Here is a 19,629-nt window from a genome sequence, read left to right as displayed (position 1 = left end):
TTATGTTGTATTTTGTCTTTATGAAGTTTTCTATTGGGAGAAATGTATGATTTTCTAACTGTAGTTTTTTTTTTTTTTTTATTTTAATGTCAATATAATGAGATTTTTAATTTCATTTTCACTTTGTGTTCTCTCTGTTTCTATTAAAAAGCTATGCTCTGTTTAAATTCTTTACATCATCCACACACTCAGTACACACCTTTTTCCTTGATCAGGAGAAAACAAAAGAAAGAAGTATATGTGTAAAACTTTTGATTCATGTGAGAATCACATACCAATAGGGTTATAGCCTATGAGAGAACAGAAATATTATGATCAATTTTGTTATGTGATTGGTAATAAAGATCAATTTAATTTAACATTTGAATAAGGTAATTTTTAAGTTTTCGTCTAAATTAAGCCAAATTTTTTGATTTAAATGTAAATAAATTTATTATTTTGCTAAAAATATTAGAATAATAATTTTTTTAAATTTTTATTAATAAAATATTATTTTATATTTTTAAATATTAAAATTATTTATTATATTCAATAAAAATAAAAAAAATAAAACCAAACCGATCAATCCGCCACGGATCTCTTGAATTTGATCTCAATCTCCTTCATGAAATAGTTGAAAATTATTGCCAAATTATTATTTATAGTAAATAAAAATCTGTTACAAATTGATATATTCTTAACTTTTTATTATCATATTAAATTTCAATATAATTATAATAAATTTGAAGAACATTCAATATAAATGATTTCAGCTTTTTTTTTCCTATTATTATTTATATTTTTTACTTGATTAATTGGAGTTTATTTTTTTTTCTAATATTAGTTGTTATAGAATAGTTTTTGCCTACTATTCAATATGGAGCATGTGAAGGTTTAAAAAAAAAAAAAACCTTTTTTCTTCTTTAGGATTAGGTATATGTTGATTGCAGCTTATTAAATAAAATGAAATATGAACATAATTACCTGATTTTCAATGCAATGGAAGATCAAGAGGACTTAAAGAAATTTTTAATCGTTGGCATTTATCTCTAATATGTTGCATTAAACGAACTTTTAGAGTTAGGAATTTTGAACAGTGTGTCTCCTTATTTATTTCATGTACAAAAAGATATGATTATTATGTCCATAACATTACATAATCACATTCGAAGAGAAGAAAAGTATTGATTGATCCAGTATTTAAGCGATTGGATAAAAGTCCAAATTTTATATCACCAAATATATTTAATGATGTAGATGACATTCAAATAGAAGAAAGTAATAAAAAAAGTGAAGCACTTCAAGTGAATGCTTTACGTAATTAAATTGTGAATGCCTTACATAATCAAATTGCCTGTAAATTAATGTTGATAAATAATGATTATTATTTGTTTAAATAAATTTATTATAGTTTCAAATATATTTTAAATACATTTAAATATTATATTACTTTAAAATATTTAATTTTTATTTATATATTTTAATAATAAGATAAATTATTAAAATAATAAATTAATAATTATATATTTAATTTAATAATAAAATAATTAATAATATATAACAAATTCATAATTATATAATTATTTTAATAATAAAATAAATTATATAATATATATTTCTTTACTTATTTTATATATCCATAAAAATAATTAACATAATTTTATTAAATATTTAACACTAATTAATTATCATAGATTATCGGCTATCAACTACATCTATCGATCACCGGCTCGACCTAGCGGGTAAGCCCAACATGACTTCTATGCATATCAATCATCGCATTCTCTGTGATGGAACTCTGGCCCAAATTTTAAGAAATGGGCATGGACTTGCTTACCTTGATTATGGAGCACAAGCCTTGCACAGGATTCTACCACAGATGGGAACGTGAATTCGTCGGCAAAATGGGGTTTTCACTTCGTTGGGAATTTTGCTTTAGCATTTGCTTACAAAGAGCCATCATCTCTAGGCCGGTGTAGAGGGTTGTATCACTGCATTGTACAAAAAGGTATTTGATTCTACGACTTGCTTCAAAATCAAGCCTGGATAATTCATATCCTCGCTACTATCACACGCATCAACAATTTTTTTTCACCAGGAAGCTGCTCTGTGACAGTGAGTACTTGATAATGAGAGCATGGTTTCTCTTCAGTTCTTCTATGTTCTTGCAATTTCGCAAAATGGGTACAAAGAGATTTTCCAGTTCTTTGATTTCAAGGCTCCAATTCCTTTGCCATTATTGACCGTGACGTTGAGAATTTTGGTCTCTGATAAACTATGAAGAAGTTTTCGTTCTCAGTTTTGAGTGAGAGGCAAAGACTTGCAGAACTGTTGCGATGCTGTTCGAAAAAATGGTTACTTAATCAAGGACTGCAAGTGCATGGAGCCGTAGTAAAAGGAGGGCTTGGATTTGATTTGATGTTGAACAATGATCTTATAGATATGTATGGGAAATGTGGTAGAGTGAATGCTGCTTGTGCTGTGTTTGATAGAATGCTTGAAAGAAATGTGGTTTCTTGGACAGCTCTTATGTGTGGGCACATACAGAATGACAATGCCGAAGAGTCATTATTTCTACTATCTCAAATGGGATTATCTGATGTAAAACCGAATCAGTTCACTTTTTCGATGAATCTTAAAGCGTGTAGTATGTTGAATCTTTCTGATACTGGGATGCAGATTCATGATACTTGTGTGAAAACTGGATTTGACATGGTGATTGTAGTGGGCAATTCTATAGTTAATATGTACTCAAAGTGTGGAAGGATTAATGAAGCTGCCCGCATGTTTGATGTTATGCCAGTTAGAAATCTTGTAAGTTGGAATTCAATGATAGCAGGGTACAATATTGCAGGATTGGGTAAGAAAGCTGTAGTTTTGTTTCAAAAAATGCTAGAAAATGAGCAAGCCCCAGATGAGTTCACATTTACAAGCATATTGAAGGCTTGTAGTGGTCTTGGTGCAATAAAGGAAGGATCCCAAATTCATGCTTTCTTGGCCACTAGTGGTTTTCCATATCTGATTACAACTAGTATTGCTGGTGCTCTTATTGATCATTATGTGAAATGTGGGAAGTTATGTGAAGCTCGGAGAGTGTTTGGTCAGATTGAACAGAAGCATGTGATATCATGGAGTGCACTAATTCTTGGCAATGCTCAAGAAGGTAACCTAGCTGAAGCGATGGACTTGTTTAAGCAGCTTAGAGGGAGCGACATCCAACCAGATGGGTTTGCTCTGTCAAGCATGATAGGTGTGTTTGCTGATTTTGCACTTGTGGAGCAAGGCAAGCAAATGCATGCTTATACCATCAAAGTCCCGTCAGGTTTAGAAATATCAGTATGCAATTCAATCGTGGATATGTATCTCAAGTGTGGAATGATGGGTGAGGCCGAGAGATTTTTCGCAGAAATGGCAATGAGAGATGTGTTTTCTTGGACAATTATGATCAATGGCTATGGGAAGCATGGTCTTGGTAAAGAGGCTGTTTTTCTCATCAACAAAATGCAATCCAATAATATTGAGCCTGATGATGTTACTTACTTGGCTGTACTTTTAGCATGTAGCCATTCTGGACTAATTGAAGAAGGTCAAGAATACTTCTCTAGGTTGTGTAGTGATCATAGGATTAAAGCTAGAGTGGAGCATTATGCTTGTATGGTTGATCTCCTTGGCCGAGCAGGGCGCTTAAAAGAAGCTAAGGATATCATAGACTGCATGCCTCTAAAGCCAAATATAGGGATATGGCAGGCATTGCTCAGTGCTTGCAGAATTCACGCAGACGTGGAATTGGGGATAGAAGTAGGTGAGATTCTCTTGAGATTAGATGGTGATAATCCTGTCAACTATGTGATGCTGTCAAATATTTATGCTGATGCTGGCTACTGGAATGAGTGTGAGAGAGTAAGAGAATTGGTTAAGACAAAGAGGTTGAAGAAAGAAGCAGGCCGCAGTTGGGTAGAGATTGACAAGGAGGTCCACTTCTTCTACGGTGGAGATGACACACACCCACTCATAGAGAAAATACATGAAGTCTTGAAAGAAATGGAGAAGAAAATGAAAGAAGAGTTGGGTTATGTGTACGGAATGAAATATGTATTGCGTGATGTGGAAGAAGAATCAAAGGAAGAGAGCTTGAGATTTCACAGTGAGAAGTTGGCAATTGGGTTGGCTTTGGTTTGTGGTGGCTGGGAAAAGAGCGGAGGGGTGATTCGCGTCTTCAAAAACTTGAGAATTTGCGGGGATTGTCATCAGTTCATCAAGGGCTTATCGAAAATCCTGCAATTGGTATTTTTAGTGAGAGATGCTAACAGATTTCACAGGTTTGAGAATGGACTGTGTTCTTGCAGAGATTATTGGTGATATCGTGGGTTCTCGAATTTGAATTCTGAGATTATTGGTGTTGAGTGTTTCATTTATATTAAAAATTAAATTTATTTTGGTCATATAATGATCATGAGTCGATTATCTCAACTTAGAAATTGAAGGATCAAATTTATAATATTTAATAAATTTTAAAAATTAATTTTAAAAAATAAATTTTAAAAATTAAATTATAATTTATCAAAAATTTTAAATGAGGAATTGATCGTTTGAATTGGACTAAAAACCCGACCCGACAAAGAGGGATATGGATATTTATGTATTACGACACTTCTACCGCTTGCACGACACCAATAGCGTTTCTCTCCGTTTCGGGCAATGACCTTATTTGGTTAATTTCATTTTATAAAATTTTGTAAAATTTAATTAAGTTTTATTATGAAAATATCAAAATTTTTATAAATTTGATAAAATTTAAAATAAATTGTACAAAACCTGTGTGATAACATTGTTTTTACTAAAATACCCTTAGTAAAAAATTTTCACCCAATGACTCTTCTTATATTTGTTAATTAAAAAACTACCAAGTATGATTAATAAATTAAATAAATTAAAAAAAAGACTTATTTTAATTTGTTATTATTTTAGCTTTTTATTAATTTTTTCATAAATACTCACTATGTAAAAAAAAAATTGCTCACTTATATAATATGAAAAGTCTTTCACAATAAATATCTTATATTATGAGATATTGGAGGAACAAAAATTTTTAAATTCTAATTACAAATTGCCACATGACTTTTGGATCAACAAATTTTATTTAGTGATTTTTTAAAATTAATTTCACTAAATAAATCCATTTAAATATTGTCATATGTGTGATAAATTGCTAATTAAAGTATTCTATGTCTCTTATTAAAAAGGGAATAAGTTGATTAATAAAATAATAACATTTGTCAAATGACAATTGAGCTATCTCCTCCAAAATTCACCATAAATAGAGATGCCCTGCTCTTCAAAAAGAGGATGAAAGAAGATCAGAAGATCAAGTCTCAAGCTACTGAAGTTCTGTCCAAGTTACAAATTACAAGTTCTACAGATTTTCCATTTAAAAAACATGAAGTCTCAAACTACTAAAGCTCTGTCCAAGCTACAAGCTATAAGCTCTACAGATCTTTTATTCAAACAATAAGACTACCCCAATTCTATAAATTTGTCTTCTCCAAATCAAAGAGGTCTTCTCCACATATTCAAAAACAATCTCTCAAGCCCTTGAATCACACTCTCCAAATAAAAGAATTAAAGGATTAAATTTTTCTATCTAAGAAATTCCACGATAGAGATTGTACCTCATTTTTTTATTAAATTCATAAAAAATTGATATTAATTCTCTATTATCTTGTGTTTAGATTTCAGACACGAAATTTGTATGTACGGATTTATTTTATTTTATTTTATTTTTGTTTGAGGGAAAAAGATTTGCCTAAATATATCACTACATATCTCAACTATTTGAATTTGGTTTACTGCACACATGAACTAATTTCATGGCCTATTAAATATATGAATTTTAAAAAAAAATTGCAATTAAGCAAAAATTACCATCTAAGAAGTGATATGCCAAAAATAGTAAAAAATGACTGAATATGTTCTAATTCTCCCATAAGATGACTAAATTATTCATCTTCTTCTACATTTCTCTCTCCACCTCCTTACTGAATTGCAATATCATTTATAATAAAACCCAACTTCCCATTTCAGCACAATCATACATTACCATTCATCCTCTTCAATGGAACATAACTACAATAAACACAAGTCTTTCAATTTTTTTTTCTTTTTTTTTTTTAAATCTCCTGTCAATTGCTTGTGTTTGCCATTTATTCTAGTCTTTCATTTACAATAGGAAAAGCAAAATAATTCATTATCCCATTCTCTTGCATTTCATTTGAAACCAGAAAGTTACTACAATTTGCAAGTCAAAACAATAGAACATTATAGTAAAAAAAAAGTGAAAAACCTCACAGTTGAATTGTGGCAAATGATCTTCTCCAAAGTATGTCTCAACTCAAGCAAAACTCTAGCTACTAAAGTGGCAAATGACACCCTCTAAGCTCCCAAACATTCAATCTCTCAAACGGCAATAATGAAAGCAGAGTAGGGTCACAAATAGGCGGAGGCAAAACAGAAACAACCTTAAGTGACTTAAGCAACCTAAGAATATCACATAGCTGTTCAAATGCACGGTAGTCAACCAAGGTTAGAAACGAAAAGCATGAAGATAATCGATAGGCGCACCAAAAAAAAGATTCTCAAGCTTATGAAGAGCCTCAAGCTTGGATTGGATGTAGTGAAAACCTATAAGATTAAGCTTAAGAACTAAGGAGCCAATGATGAAAGGGTCAACATAGTGGAGAATGAACGAGAGTAATCAGCGAAGTGGAAACTAAAGACATAAAATGGAGATTGAACAGAGAATGGAGGCATTGGAGGGATTGGGGAAAAGAAAGGAACGACCATGGCAGAGGGAGAGGGGGAGAGAGAGAGAGAAGGAAAGGGATAATTTAGTCATCTTATGGGAGAAATAAAGCATAGTTAGTAAAAAGTGAGGTCATTTTTTTTTAAAATTTTTTGACAGATCACTGCTTGGGTGATAATTTTATATTTAAATGTAATCAATTTTTTAAGTTTAAATGTTCAAAAGGTCATGAAATTAGTTTAGGTATATGAAATTAGTTTATGCATGCAATAGTCAAAACCCAAATAGTTAAGATGTTTGATGATTTATTTGGCCAAAAAGATTTCATTACTCAATCAGAAGAAACAATATCACTGGAAACAAACCTAAGGATAGAGGAAGGAACCTCTTCAATTCATACAAGCTCCTTATCTACGAAATTAAAAGGAAGCTTTTGATAATGAGTGAGCAACCACATTGCCCTCTCTGTAAACATGGCTACAAAAGAAAATATTACAATTTTGAACTGCCGAACTCAACTGATGAAGTTGAACTCCCGCATAATCAAGAGAGAAAAATCCTGAATTCAAGAGGTGGACTATTTCTATAGAATCTGATTCTAGTACTAAATTTAACAAGCCTAACTCCATTGCAGTTTTTACAGCAAAGTTTGCTGCCTCTATCTCAGCCTTAATGACTTCCATCATCGTCGCACGCTGACAAAGCCCAGAGGCCATCACCTCTCCCTTGTGATTTTTGATAACCATTCCCAAACCACGTAACCCACCTTCAAACGATGCATACGAATTAACCTTGAAAAAATCTTCTTCTGGGACCTGCCATTTAACTTGAGACCTGATATACTTGCACCTCGGTGAAGTGGGGTATAAAGTCTGGTAGTCTTGTAATAGAGCAGCAGCTTGATCAACAATCATTAGGATAGAAATGACTAGGGTTGTGCGCGGTTTCTAGGGTTCTAAACTGAGCTAAAAAATCGTATCTAATTGAATCGAAACCAAAAATGAATCGTTACTGTAGAAATTGAACCGTATCAAACCAAACTAAACTTATTTTACTATTTTGATTTGGTACTGGTTCTTTATCAAAAATCAAACCAAAACCATTTTGAAATTAAACCAAACTGAAGAATTGAAATTATAAATATATTTTTATGATTTTTTAAATATATTAAACAATTTCAACAAAATCATATAATTTATATGCAATTAAAATTAATTATATATATATAACCTAATTTATCCTTATTATATATATAACCTATTTTATCCTTAATTATATGTATAAGTTAATATTAAATTTATTACTTTTAATCATAAATACATTAAATCACTTTATAGTCATTAATTATACGATAAATTCTCCTTTTAGTCATGTAGCATATTTTCAAGTTAAAAATTATGTAATTAAAAAATATGCATAAGATAATAGAATATAGTTATTAAGAGACATATTATGAAGTGATTTAAAATTATGTTAGCTATTTTATTTTTAATTTTAAAAAGTTTTAATCATAATTTACAAAATTTTTTTTATGAATTGATTTGCTGTTATTTTATAATTGTGAATATGAAAATATAATGTAACTTATTATGGATATTTGGTGTTATCTTGTATTTTTATGTGAGTATTGTTAGTTTGATTTTATGTTATTTTATTAATATTTTATTTTGATTTTAATATTATTATTTTTAATATTAGCATTATTATTTCATTGATATTTTTAAGTTAGAAATATATAATTATTTTTATTTTTTAAAGAAAAAAAGATAATAATACTACAATTTTAAGTATAACAATCGAAAATTGAAATTAAAATTAAAATCAGAACGAAATTGAAATTAATACTAGAATCTTTTATTGTATCAAAATTTGATTCCAATTTTAATTCTGAAAAATAGAGAAACTGAAGTTTAATTCCGATTTCAATTCTTATTAGGAATAAACTAAAACCGTAGCCACATATCTTAATTTAGATGACCTTCTGTTGAAACAATAAAAGATTCTTCGCCTCCATAAAGACCAAGATATCATGCCTGCCAATTTAATTGATGTTCGGAAAGTGATGCCTTAGCCCTATCAATCATTTGAGGAAACTTTGACCGTGAATTCATTTTATATTTATTAATATATTGTTAATTATTATAAATTTATTAGGTAGAAACTTCTTTTGATGTTGTAGAGAATGATAATTTTTTAATTTTACTTGAATAAATTTAGGAAATAAAAGTAAATGAATTTTACTTATAAAATTGTATCAACTATAATTTATATAAAATTTAAATAAATTTCCACAACACTGAAGGTCTAAGTCCAGCTTATTGGAGCAGGACAGACCGTCTCTGTAACATCATCATTTTAGTTAGTTCGTACGTTCTACTGTTCCGGTGATCAATGTCGGTCCGGGCAGCTAGAATATCTGGAATTATAATTAGATTAGAGTGAGTAGTTATAAATAAACCAAATAATAATAAGAAAATTAAGGAAAATTTTAGAAATGAAATGCACTAAGGTTAAATGAGCCGTAGCCCCAGCGATGAGTGACCCTAACAGGAAGTGACGGTGAAGGTCGTTAGCAACCCTAGACCCAGGGGAAACTCCATAAAATAATTTTTGGGATTTCAGGGAAGGATTATTGGGGTTTCGATGATAATAAAATGGTAAGAAAACACAAAGAAAATTAAATTAATCGGCATACACAATTTTAGCTCCTTAAGCCAAACGGAGGGCATTTTAGTCATTTCGTATTCAGAGATGATTTTTGACTAACTTGTCCAATTAAGTAAATAAATTATATGACATAAAATATGAATAAATATTGCTAAAAATAAAATAAAAAATGAGTAGTAAAGAAAAGAAAAGAAATGAAGATAAAATTGATTTATTAAGCATGAGGTAATCAAAAACTTCTTGGCCAATAAAAAATTCAATAAATACATTTATAATACATTAAAAAGAAGAAGAAGAAGTCAAAAAATTTAAAAAGCTATCAGCCATTTTCCTCATCTCTTTGGCCTAACCTTGCTCCTCTCTCTCTCCTCCATTTTTATGTTTACAAAAGCTTAATTTCCTTAGTTTTCCTTTAACAAAACCCTAAATTTCCAACAAAAACCTTAATATTTCATCTTGGTGAAGATTTTGGGAGCAAAAAGAAATAGAAAAGTTGAGTTTTGGCAAGCTTGGGTGTCACATAAGTGAGGTTAGTGTAATACCCCTATTTGCATAGCCTGGTATATTTCGCTATTTCGGTGACCGGTGTCGGTCTGGATAATTAAGGGGATTAGAACCACACTTAAGACAACTAGATAAACTATAAACATAAATAATTAGTAATTGCCAATTAGTTAAGTATAAATAAGAAAAACAGAACATAAGAAGTTAAACGAGTCGAGAGTCACAGCGATGGGTGACCTTCTCGGGAAGGATTGCGAAGTCAATTTAAACTCAAATTTCAAACCATAAAACGTGACGCTGCAGTCCTTAGGACTATTATGAACACAGTGGAAAAGAGAAAATCACGAAAAAGAATTGTTAAGCCAGTCAAATAATTAGGTCAGGGAGCCGGAAGAAATATTGAATTATTTGCAAACCGGGTTGAACCGGCGAGGGGCAATTTGGTCAATTGACCCCGAGAGCTGACTCCTGACCTAACTGTCAAATAAAATCTGAGAAAAGAAAATTTCGGAATCGAGAATTAAATTAAAGAACTAATGGAAAAAAATAAATAGAAAAATAAAAAGAAAATTGAAAAAGTGAAAAGAGATGACATCATGCATGATGCCATAAATACTATAATTAAAAATTTATTTAATTTGATTTATGGCCTTTCATAAGACTAAATTCATAAAAGAAAAAGAAAAGAAAAAAAAAAGACTTCATCTTCTTAAAAAAAATGTGAACCACTCTCCCTCTCAACTCTCCCTCACCAAATCACCATTAAAGCTCATTTTGAGCTTGAAGAAACCAAACCTTAGTCATAAAAATTGCAAATCCCTTAATTAAACCTGGTCTTTTAGTCTTGAAAAGAAGTTTGAGCAAGAAAAAAAGAAGAAAGGAAGGAGTTGAAGAGGAAAAAAAAATTCTGCAATTCAAGGTTAGTGAGTTCACTTTAAGTTTTTAGTTTAATTTAAGTATTTATAGCATGAAGAACTTGGAAATATGCTTAAATTGAAAAGAAATTAATTGTTGGAGGACTAGATGGAAATTCTGGCAGCTAAGGTTTGTGATGGAAATACATGTGTTTTGATTGAATTAAATATGTTAGAAAGCTTAATTGAGTTGATGAATGATGTTGGTATGCTTTGAATCAAGTAGATGAAACAAAAATGTGAATTAGGGTTTTGACCTAGGGTTTTGAAAGCCAAAAATTAGAAAAATGGTCAAATGGTGTGTTTGACCTTGTTTGAGGTGAGAAATGGTCATTTGTGACCAATTGAGATGTGTTGGAATTGTTGAAAGTGAGAGTGAATTCGGATTGAAAATGGCCATGCTGCAGGCAGCAGGACCAAGGTCCCTTTGAGGGACCAAAACTGAAAATTTACAAGTCCAATTGGTATGAGACCAATTGAGAATGAAAATAGACACAAAATGGAACATTTTTCATTTAGGAATCATGCCCAAAAAGTGACCAAAACCTAGTGAACAAATTGACCAAATTCGGATTTTCTCAGTCTGACTTGTACAAAAATGACCAAATGAACAGTGTTATGACCTGAAATTTTACCAGTGGACAGCTGAGATATAGACCTAAAACTTTCATGAAGAACAAAAACCCAAATTATGCCCTTAACCAAGTCATTTGGCCACCCAAAGTTGGTGACCTAAAACTGCCAGAACTAGTTTGGTGCCCAGAAATCTGGGTTAAGTCTAATCTGGCAGCCATGATTCAAATGGCTATAACTTGAGCTACAAAACTCAAAATGGAGTGATCCAAAAAGGAGAATAAAGCTAGGACAATAGGGAACATTTTCTATGAAAAAAGTTTTGCCAAATTCTAACAGAAAATGACCAATAGAATAGTGCAACTTAAGACACAAAAACTGAAAATTTGCAAATTTGCCTAAAAGACTTAGAATTTGAGTAAACAACCAAAACCAACAAATTTAGTAACCAAAATGTGGTATGTGGGTGAAGTTGGGATTCCCATACCTATTAAGCCTTAAAAAGTCAACAAATTGACTTGAATAGTAACCTCGAAACACAAATTTTAAAGAACGTCAAGTTTAGCACATTAGAGCTAGGCAAAAGTAAATTTTTACTTTTGGATTTATGCTTAGTTATGATACTGAAACACTGTGAAACTGTGTGTTTCAGTGAAAAAGAACACCGGGAAAGAACCCGAGGTGTCGAGTCAAGACCAAAAGGCGACTCATATAAGGTTTGTGCACAACGTAAAATTTCTGTAAATTTTCTTCTACATATTGTTTTGAATAATTTGAAATATTGAATTGTAACATTATTGTGACAAAATATTTATTATGCTTTTGATTTAAATTGTTGAAAGTTATTTGTGTATATTTGAGATGGCATAAATGTTTAGCAAATTGTTAAGATAAATTTTGAAACCACAGTGTCATGACCATATATTTGAACACCTCACTAGCATGACTAGTGGGGATAATCAGTTTCGAATTTTGATTCCTTCTCTGGCTGAAGTGTTGAGGTGTGTGCCAGTAGAAGAAGAAATTGAATGGATATCCATATATTTGAGCTAGCTAGCCTTGTGAAGTGACTTCTCCTTAGCCTCTGGCTAATGAGATTATATTTGTTTCGAATGGCATGATATAACTGTGAGTTTTATGAAATTGGTTTTGATACTTTGAAATTAAATTGTTTGGATTAAAATCTTATAATTCATGTTTTGTATTTAATTCTCATATTTAGTCCAATTTTTGAATAAATATTATTTAAATTCTGCATAAAGATTATTTTAACATATTGTGCACCACTGAGTTCTAGTACTCAGCGATGGCTGTTATTGCTGTCGTAGATTTAGAGACTAGAGGAGCAGCAGAGTGAGCTACTGAGGATTGTGGAGTGACTTACCTTGAAGTTATATCGGGTATATTTTATACCTGACTATAGAAATTTATTTTGATATATGTAGTGTATGTAAAGGTATGGACATGTAAAACTGGTCTTGAGTAGTTTGTATAAAGTTTGTAATAAATTTTAGTTTGGATTTTTCCTGATATAAATTTTTAGTATGATGTATATAAATTGTTTTATCCTTAATGAAATATGAATGGAAATATTTTATTTTAATTTGAATGAAATTGATTGATAGTATTTTGATGATTACTACATTTTTGGAAATTGAGAAATGATGATTGTTGAATTTTGAAACTTGAGAAATTGGTTGGGATTGTTGTGGAGTTGTTGAAATTGTTGAGATAAATTATTAGAAGTGCTTTTTACAGGTATTTGAAGAACTGTTTTCTCAAAATACAGACGGCACTCTGCCGAAATTTTTATAAAATTTACAGAAAAATAAAATGGGCCAAAAATTTCAACTAGCTTTCAACTTTAATTAAATGTTTTGATACCAATTAGAAAATGCTCACCACTTATCAAAAGTAAGAAAATTGTTTTAAAATCCCTTGTAGGATACCTAATGAGTTATCAGTAGGTGAAGTTCGGTAGTTCATTAGGTATTCTACGGGATCATGTTATGCCTTACAGAGGGGTAAGGTGTGACAGTTAGTGTCCAATTTCTTCTCTCTCTCACTCAATTCATGTTTAATGACATGATATAAGTTGAAATTGCAAGAAAAATAGAGTAAAAAAATTATATGTATGTATCCCCATGATTTAGGTAGCCTAGGGATGGTTAGAGTTTGATGAATTTCCTTGAATCAAAGTAGTATGTTAGCTGCTCTTGACATGAATTGAGTAATTGAACATTGAATTGTAAGTTTAATGCATGAATTGAAATTTGAGAATTTGGGGACTTGAGCAAAATTAGGGTTTTGCTCATGTGTTGGTGAATGGAAGTCCTAATGGTCAATTAGTGACCATTTAGCTGTGTTTTATGAGGAATTGAAGTGAATTGTAGCTTTGGATTTGAGGTTGGGTATGCTGCCTCATAGGACCTGCAGGGCTAGATGTGAGTCTAGCAAGTTTGGGTAGCTATAACTGGAGTTGTGTAGGTTCAATTGGTGCAAGGACAGTTGGGCATAAAACTAGACACATAATGCCACAACTTTGATGAAGAAACCTTGCTCAGAAAACAAACTTAGAATGCCCTAAAAATTGACCAAATACGGGTAACTAACCTGTTGGTCCTGGCAATTGACAAAATGAATAGTATTTGTTCAAATGGTCATAACTTAGTGTAGAAATGTTCAATTAACCTGAATTTTATATCAATGGAAAGCTTAGACAATTCAGAACAACTTTCATGAAGAACACCAAACCCAATTCTGATCATAACCCATCTGAATTGCTAACCAAAGTCAAGGTATCAAAACTGCCAGAACCATTTCTGCCCAGAAATTTTGGGTAGATACCAATCCGGCCAGTCTTAAAGAAATTAGCATAACTTGAGCTAGAAAACTCCTAATGGAGTGATTCAAAAAAGAAATTAAAGAAGAGAAAATAAGGAACAACTTTGAAGAAGAGAGTTTGGTCAAATTTTTATTGTAGTAAGGTCTAATGGAATAGTAAACATGGACCTCAAATTCTGAAAATTTGAAATAAAACCTAGAAGGCTAGGAATTGAATTTAGCAATCAATGCCAACAAAAATATAATACAAAATGTGGTATCTTGATGAACTTAGGCTCAATAAATCTTTTATCAATTACAAAGTCAACTTTTGAGTGGAATTAGCTAAGTGAATAGTGACCTCTACACTACAAAAATAAATAATTAAATAATTAATTGTGTAAAATGCCATAGTATGCCTAGAATGATTGGTTTGGATAGGTTTGCATGTCAATGGAATTTGTTAGCAGTACTGCATATGGCTTCATACCATTCTGTGTTTTATGGCCTTTCGTGCCATTCTGTGATATAATAGCCTTTGGCTATTTTGATTGAGATTACTATACTTGGTTTCATACCTAATAATTATTACAGTTTATTAGCTGTTCTATTGCACACCGGGAGACACATTGTGACAGATGGTGTGATGGCCGCCCCAGGTACTTGATACCCAGTGCCAGTTTACCTGTTTATCTAGTCCAGTTGATTAGTATAGGTTACTTGGGCAATTAAAATAAATCTTACCAAATTTTAATCAAATAATTAATATAAAAAGTACCAGATTACTATAAATAATTGCTAGAAACTCAGTTTGCATAAAATGTAAGCATTCATTCTGCATATCCATTTTATTTTAGCTATTTTATTTTATATTGGCACCACTAAGCAATAATGCTTAGCTCGTCACTTTTGCCACGCGCAGGTACTGGAGACACAGCTGGGGAGCCCAGCAGAGCTCAGACCGGGTGATTAGTCAGATCTACATAGAGTCCAGAGTCACCTCTTATCTGCAATGCACTTGGTAGGACATTAAGATTTTGGGTTGTATTTTGTACTTTGCATTTTGTACTAGTTCTTGTTTGTAATTACAAACTCATGTAATCATACGATGATGTAAATATATGAAATTATATGTTACTATAATTATCGGTACATTTTGTTGAGTAATAAAATGTTGGGGAGTTATTCATGAAATTGATTTGAAATGTGATATGAACAAAATTTTGGAAATTGTGTTGAAATTTGGAGATTGAGTTGATATGTATGTATATTGGAGTTGTGGATTTGAAAGCCATATTGGGAGTGTTTTTAACAGGTTCAGAAGAACTGTTTTTTCAATTTACAGGCGGCGCTCTGCCAAATTTTCTATAAAATTTACAGAAAAATTCAAATTAATCAAAATTATAAATAAATGATATAATTGGTAAAACTTTGCACTTAGTGGCTAATAAATTAATAAATTAATTAAGAAAGGGTAAATTGTAATGGAATAAGATATTGTAAACGGGTAAGGGGTGTCACAGTCTCCTCTATGGCAGCTACCTTATACCACCAGATAATCTATAAACTTCAAGATCATGCCATAGATTTATCTCAACTAGGGGTATCCTCTGATGCTCTATTCATCCTTACAGATATAGAAGCCACACCCACTATTGCTCAGTTTCCTCGACAACTCACTTAAGCCTTTGGGCCTAACCCAAAAACTGACTTGTGAGTTAGAAGTGCTCAGTTAGTATATAAGCCAGGCTGGTGTCAGGTATTCAAGCGATGTGGGATATTTGCTCCACACGCCCTTCACCCTCCCCCCAAAAAAAATATGGGTTCTGATATCACTTAAGCCTTTGGGCCTAACCCAAAAGCTAACTTGTGAGTTAGAAGTACTCAGTTAGTATATAAACTAGGTTGGCGTCAGGTATTCAAGCGATGTGGGATATTTGCTCCACATGTCCTTTGAAAATGGGATGTACCAGCCTGGACCTTGCATTGCCCAATAATTGCTCAAATTTCCAGATACAAATCTCACTGTTAAACAAATTCAACAATTTCTTGGGTTACTAGCCGGGAGCCCCTAAACCTGAGTTAAGCATAATAATACTCATGCGGTGTCGAGATACAATAAGCCACCATGGCCAAACAAATCTCAAGGCTTTGCCCTTTTGTACTATTTTACAAAACTAGATTTAAAGTACCGTAGCAAAGGATCAATGAACTAGCATTTTCTAATACACAGGATTTATTAAGAGTGGCAAGTGCAGAGCATACTCATGCCTTAGTAGAGGTGTTAGTAGTATGCCCTAGAGCATATCATTTTGTATGTATCTTGTACATATTTTATTAATTAAAGGCAATTTCACTTTTCCGTTTACATAATATATTTATGTGTAATAGAAAAGGTCCATTGATATTTTGTTAGAAATTCTATTCTTAAGTTGTTAAGAATATGAGTGACAATATTTCTAACACAAAGTATTATAAATTGGTTCACAGTTGAGGATAGTTCACACAGGACATGACTTATCCAGAAAGATTGTAATGATGTTTGTTCCCAAGGTATTTATATGAGATATAAATAAAATGGAATGGTGAGTCTCATGCCACATAACAAACATGATAGGCACTTATACATGATAAGTAGGTCGAACCAGTGACGCTTATGATAAGCACATGGAGTTTACTCTTGTCAATGCATTGTCATATATCATATCAGTGCATATAATCTTTAGACCTGAGATAACACAGTTATCTTGTATATAGGTGGTTTGAGTTTGATACTGCTTTCATACTTGTACTGTGTATGGGTATATGGGCATGTGTTAGCTCCTACTAGTTATATATGGAGATAGGTGTTGATCAAGATGAAATCTGTTACCCTAAGTAAATAGGGATAAAATCCTATATTCATTTAATTGTTCTTGATGTTTCAAGTTTCTGGCCAGGACAGACAGATTTAGTAAGAAAATAGTTTTTGACAAGAAAATCTAATTAATCAAGAACTGGAATTAAAAGAGAACATAATGTTCATAGCAAATGGGGTTTAACATTAATCATGACTCCAGCTTGAATTGAAATTTTGTAACGGAGAGATTCTAGTACATGGTAACATATGATTAAAGGTTCATTTAAGGTGTTCCTTGTTACTGATTGGGTGGCCATGACACTCTATGCTAGGTGTCAACCATGGTCTACGAGATGCCTAAAATGATTTAGAGAAATCATTTATGGTAAGAAAGAGTTCTGATGATATTAAGAGTTAATATCATATCTCATTGCCAATTAGTGATAAGCCTAGTGAGTCACACACATACACAAGTTAATCACCAAGTAAAATGTGATTTAATTGATTAATTAAATAGGTTTGGTTTGCAATGAGATTGCAAAGTCCCTAGCATGGCTTGAAATCAAATCTATGTTATTGGATGTTTAGTATAAGTCAAATTTATATTTAAAGTGTTGAAATATGAATTTAATTGTGAGAAATTAATTAATGGAGATTAATTAATTAATTTATATTTGATATAAATTGATTAGAAGAGGAGAAATAATGATTTTGGGTTGAGAACTCAAAATTAAAACATAAGGGTAATTTGGTCATTTCACATAGTGACATGTGGCACCATGAGATGGTGACACATGGCACCATATAAACTTGCCATTTGTCTTCCTATCATGTAAGATGATCAAAGTCAAGATTAAGTCTAGCTTTGACCCTTGGCTTAATGAGATTAAGTCAATTAAAAATAAGATGCAATCTAATGGTGACATGTGGCAAAAGGATTAAGTGATTATTTGACCTAATTATAAATGGGAAAGAAAGAAGAAACAAAAATAATTCTCTCTTCTCTCAAGGGTGGTAGCAGTAGCACCCTCCCTCACCTCCTCTTGCTTTCTTCATCAATTAAAAGAGAAATCATTCATTCCCTTTGAATTAAAATTGCTAGAAATTGTTTCTAATGTCCTATGCACACATATAACCTCTCTAAAAGCAAAACCCCAAATTATAATTGGTTGGCAAAGGCTTGGGAAGCAAAATTGGGGGCTGCCATTGGTGATCTTGGTGTGGACAAGCTAGAGGGACAACACTTGGGGTCGTAGGAGCTTTCTAAAGGTGTCAATTGCATCCATAGTGCATCAAAGAGTTTAGTGCCTAAATTCCTCTTTCAAACTAGGGTTTAATTGAATTAATTTGTTAATTCACAATCTTAAATAGAAAATGAAGATCCTAATACATATTAAAAGTATTTTACTATATAATTGAGCATTGAAATTAATTAGGCACATAAGATATGTGACATGATGCATGAAATCCTAGAAGAAAAATTTTGAAATTCAATGCTCCAATGCACCAATTTCCATGCTTCTGCTCCTTCAATTGGTATCAGAGCCACTATATTTGCCATTTAGATTGTTTATGAGGCTTATTTATGTGATTAGATCAAATTTGGATTTATTTGAAGTTGGTTCAGATCGTTAAAAACTCAAGGGAACAATTCTGCTGCAAAGAACACAGGGTGGGCATGTTCTGGGCTTGAACACGGCCCAGCCCATGCTTATATGACACAGGCCGTGCTTCCCCGCACCCCAGCCTGTGTTGGTCACTGCGTTTACACGGGGCACCTCGTGTCGGTCACACTAAGGTCGTGTTTGGCTTAGTCCAAGGCATGTTGGCTTATTTTTTTGGGTTTTATGCAAATATTGTATAATTTTGGACCCAGAACTAAGCCTGAAACTAATTAAATGGTTTAATTAGCAATTTCAATTACACAAATAATTATGAAAATTATTTTCATAGAATTAAATTTGGAACAGGTTCTAAATTTAAATTATTTAAATGAGATTCAAATTTAATTTTTAATTGAATATATGATATTCAATTTAATTTTTATGCATGTATATTTTATTTAATTGTTAAATTTTAATATGCATGATGGATAATCATAGACAATAAAAGACCAATGTGATTGGATTTATTTCTTTTATTTTTCTTTGGATTGCAAAATAATTAATTTTATTTTATTGGCATGTGTAACACCCCTATTTACATAGCCTGGTATATTTCACTATTCCGGTGATCGGAGCCGGTCCGGACAATTAAGGGGATTAGAACCACACTTAAGACAACTAAAGAAGCCATAAACACAAATAATTAGTAATTGCCAATTAGTTAAGTATAAGAAAGAAAAATAGAACATAAGAAGTTAAATGAGCCGAGAGTCACAGCGATGAGTGACCTTCTCGGGAAGGATTGCGAAGTCAATTTAATCTCAAATTTTGAACCATAAAATGTGACGCTGCGGTCCTTAGGACTATTGCGAACACAGTGGAAAAGAGAAAATCATGAAAAATAATTGTTAAGCCAGTCAAATAATT

General features: G+C 31.8%; 1 protein-coding gene across 1 annotated transcript; it reads left to right on the top strand.

The window, feature by feature from the left end:
- The first annotated feature begins 1,714 nt into the window (after nt 1-1,714).
- On the top strand, nt 1,715-4,426 carry LOC110633415 (putative pentatricopeptide repeat-containing protein At3g15130). Its single transcript, XM_021782002.2, has one exon. The coding sequence runs from the start codon at nt 2,257-2,259 to the stop codon at nt 4,336-4,338; it is 2,082 nt and encodes a 693-aa protein (XP_021637694.2). The 5' UTR covers nt 1,715-2,256; the 3' UTR covers nt 4,339-4,426.
- The last annotated feature ends 15,203 nt before the right edge of the window (nt 4,427-19,629 follow it).

This window comes from Hevea brasiliensis, chromosome 11 (assembly GCF_030052815.1).
Source record: "Hevea brasiliensis isolate MT/VB/25A 57/8 chromosome 11, ASM3005281v1, whole genome shotgun sequence".
Lineage (NCBI taxonomy): Eukaryota > Viridiplantae > Streptophyta > Magnoliopsida > Malpighiales > Euphorbiaceae > Hevea > Hevea brasiliensis.
Note: the sequence above shows the minus strand (reverse complement) of the source record. Positions and strands in the feature narration are given on the sequence as shown.

Excerpts from the sequence above, each read along its gene's own strand:
- LOC110633415 (XM_021782002.2), top strand. The coding sequence starts at position 2,257 with ATGAAGAAGTTTTCGTTCTCAGTTTTGAGTGAGAGGCAAAGACTTGCA.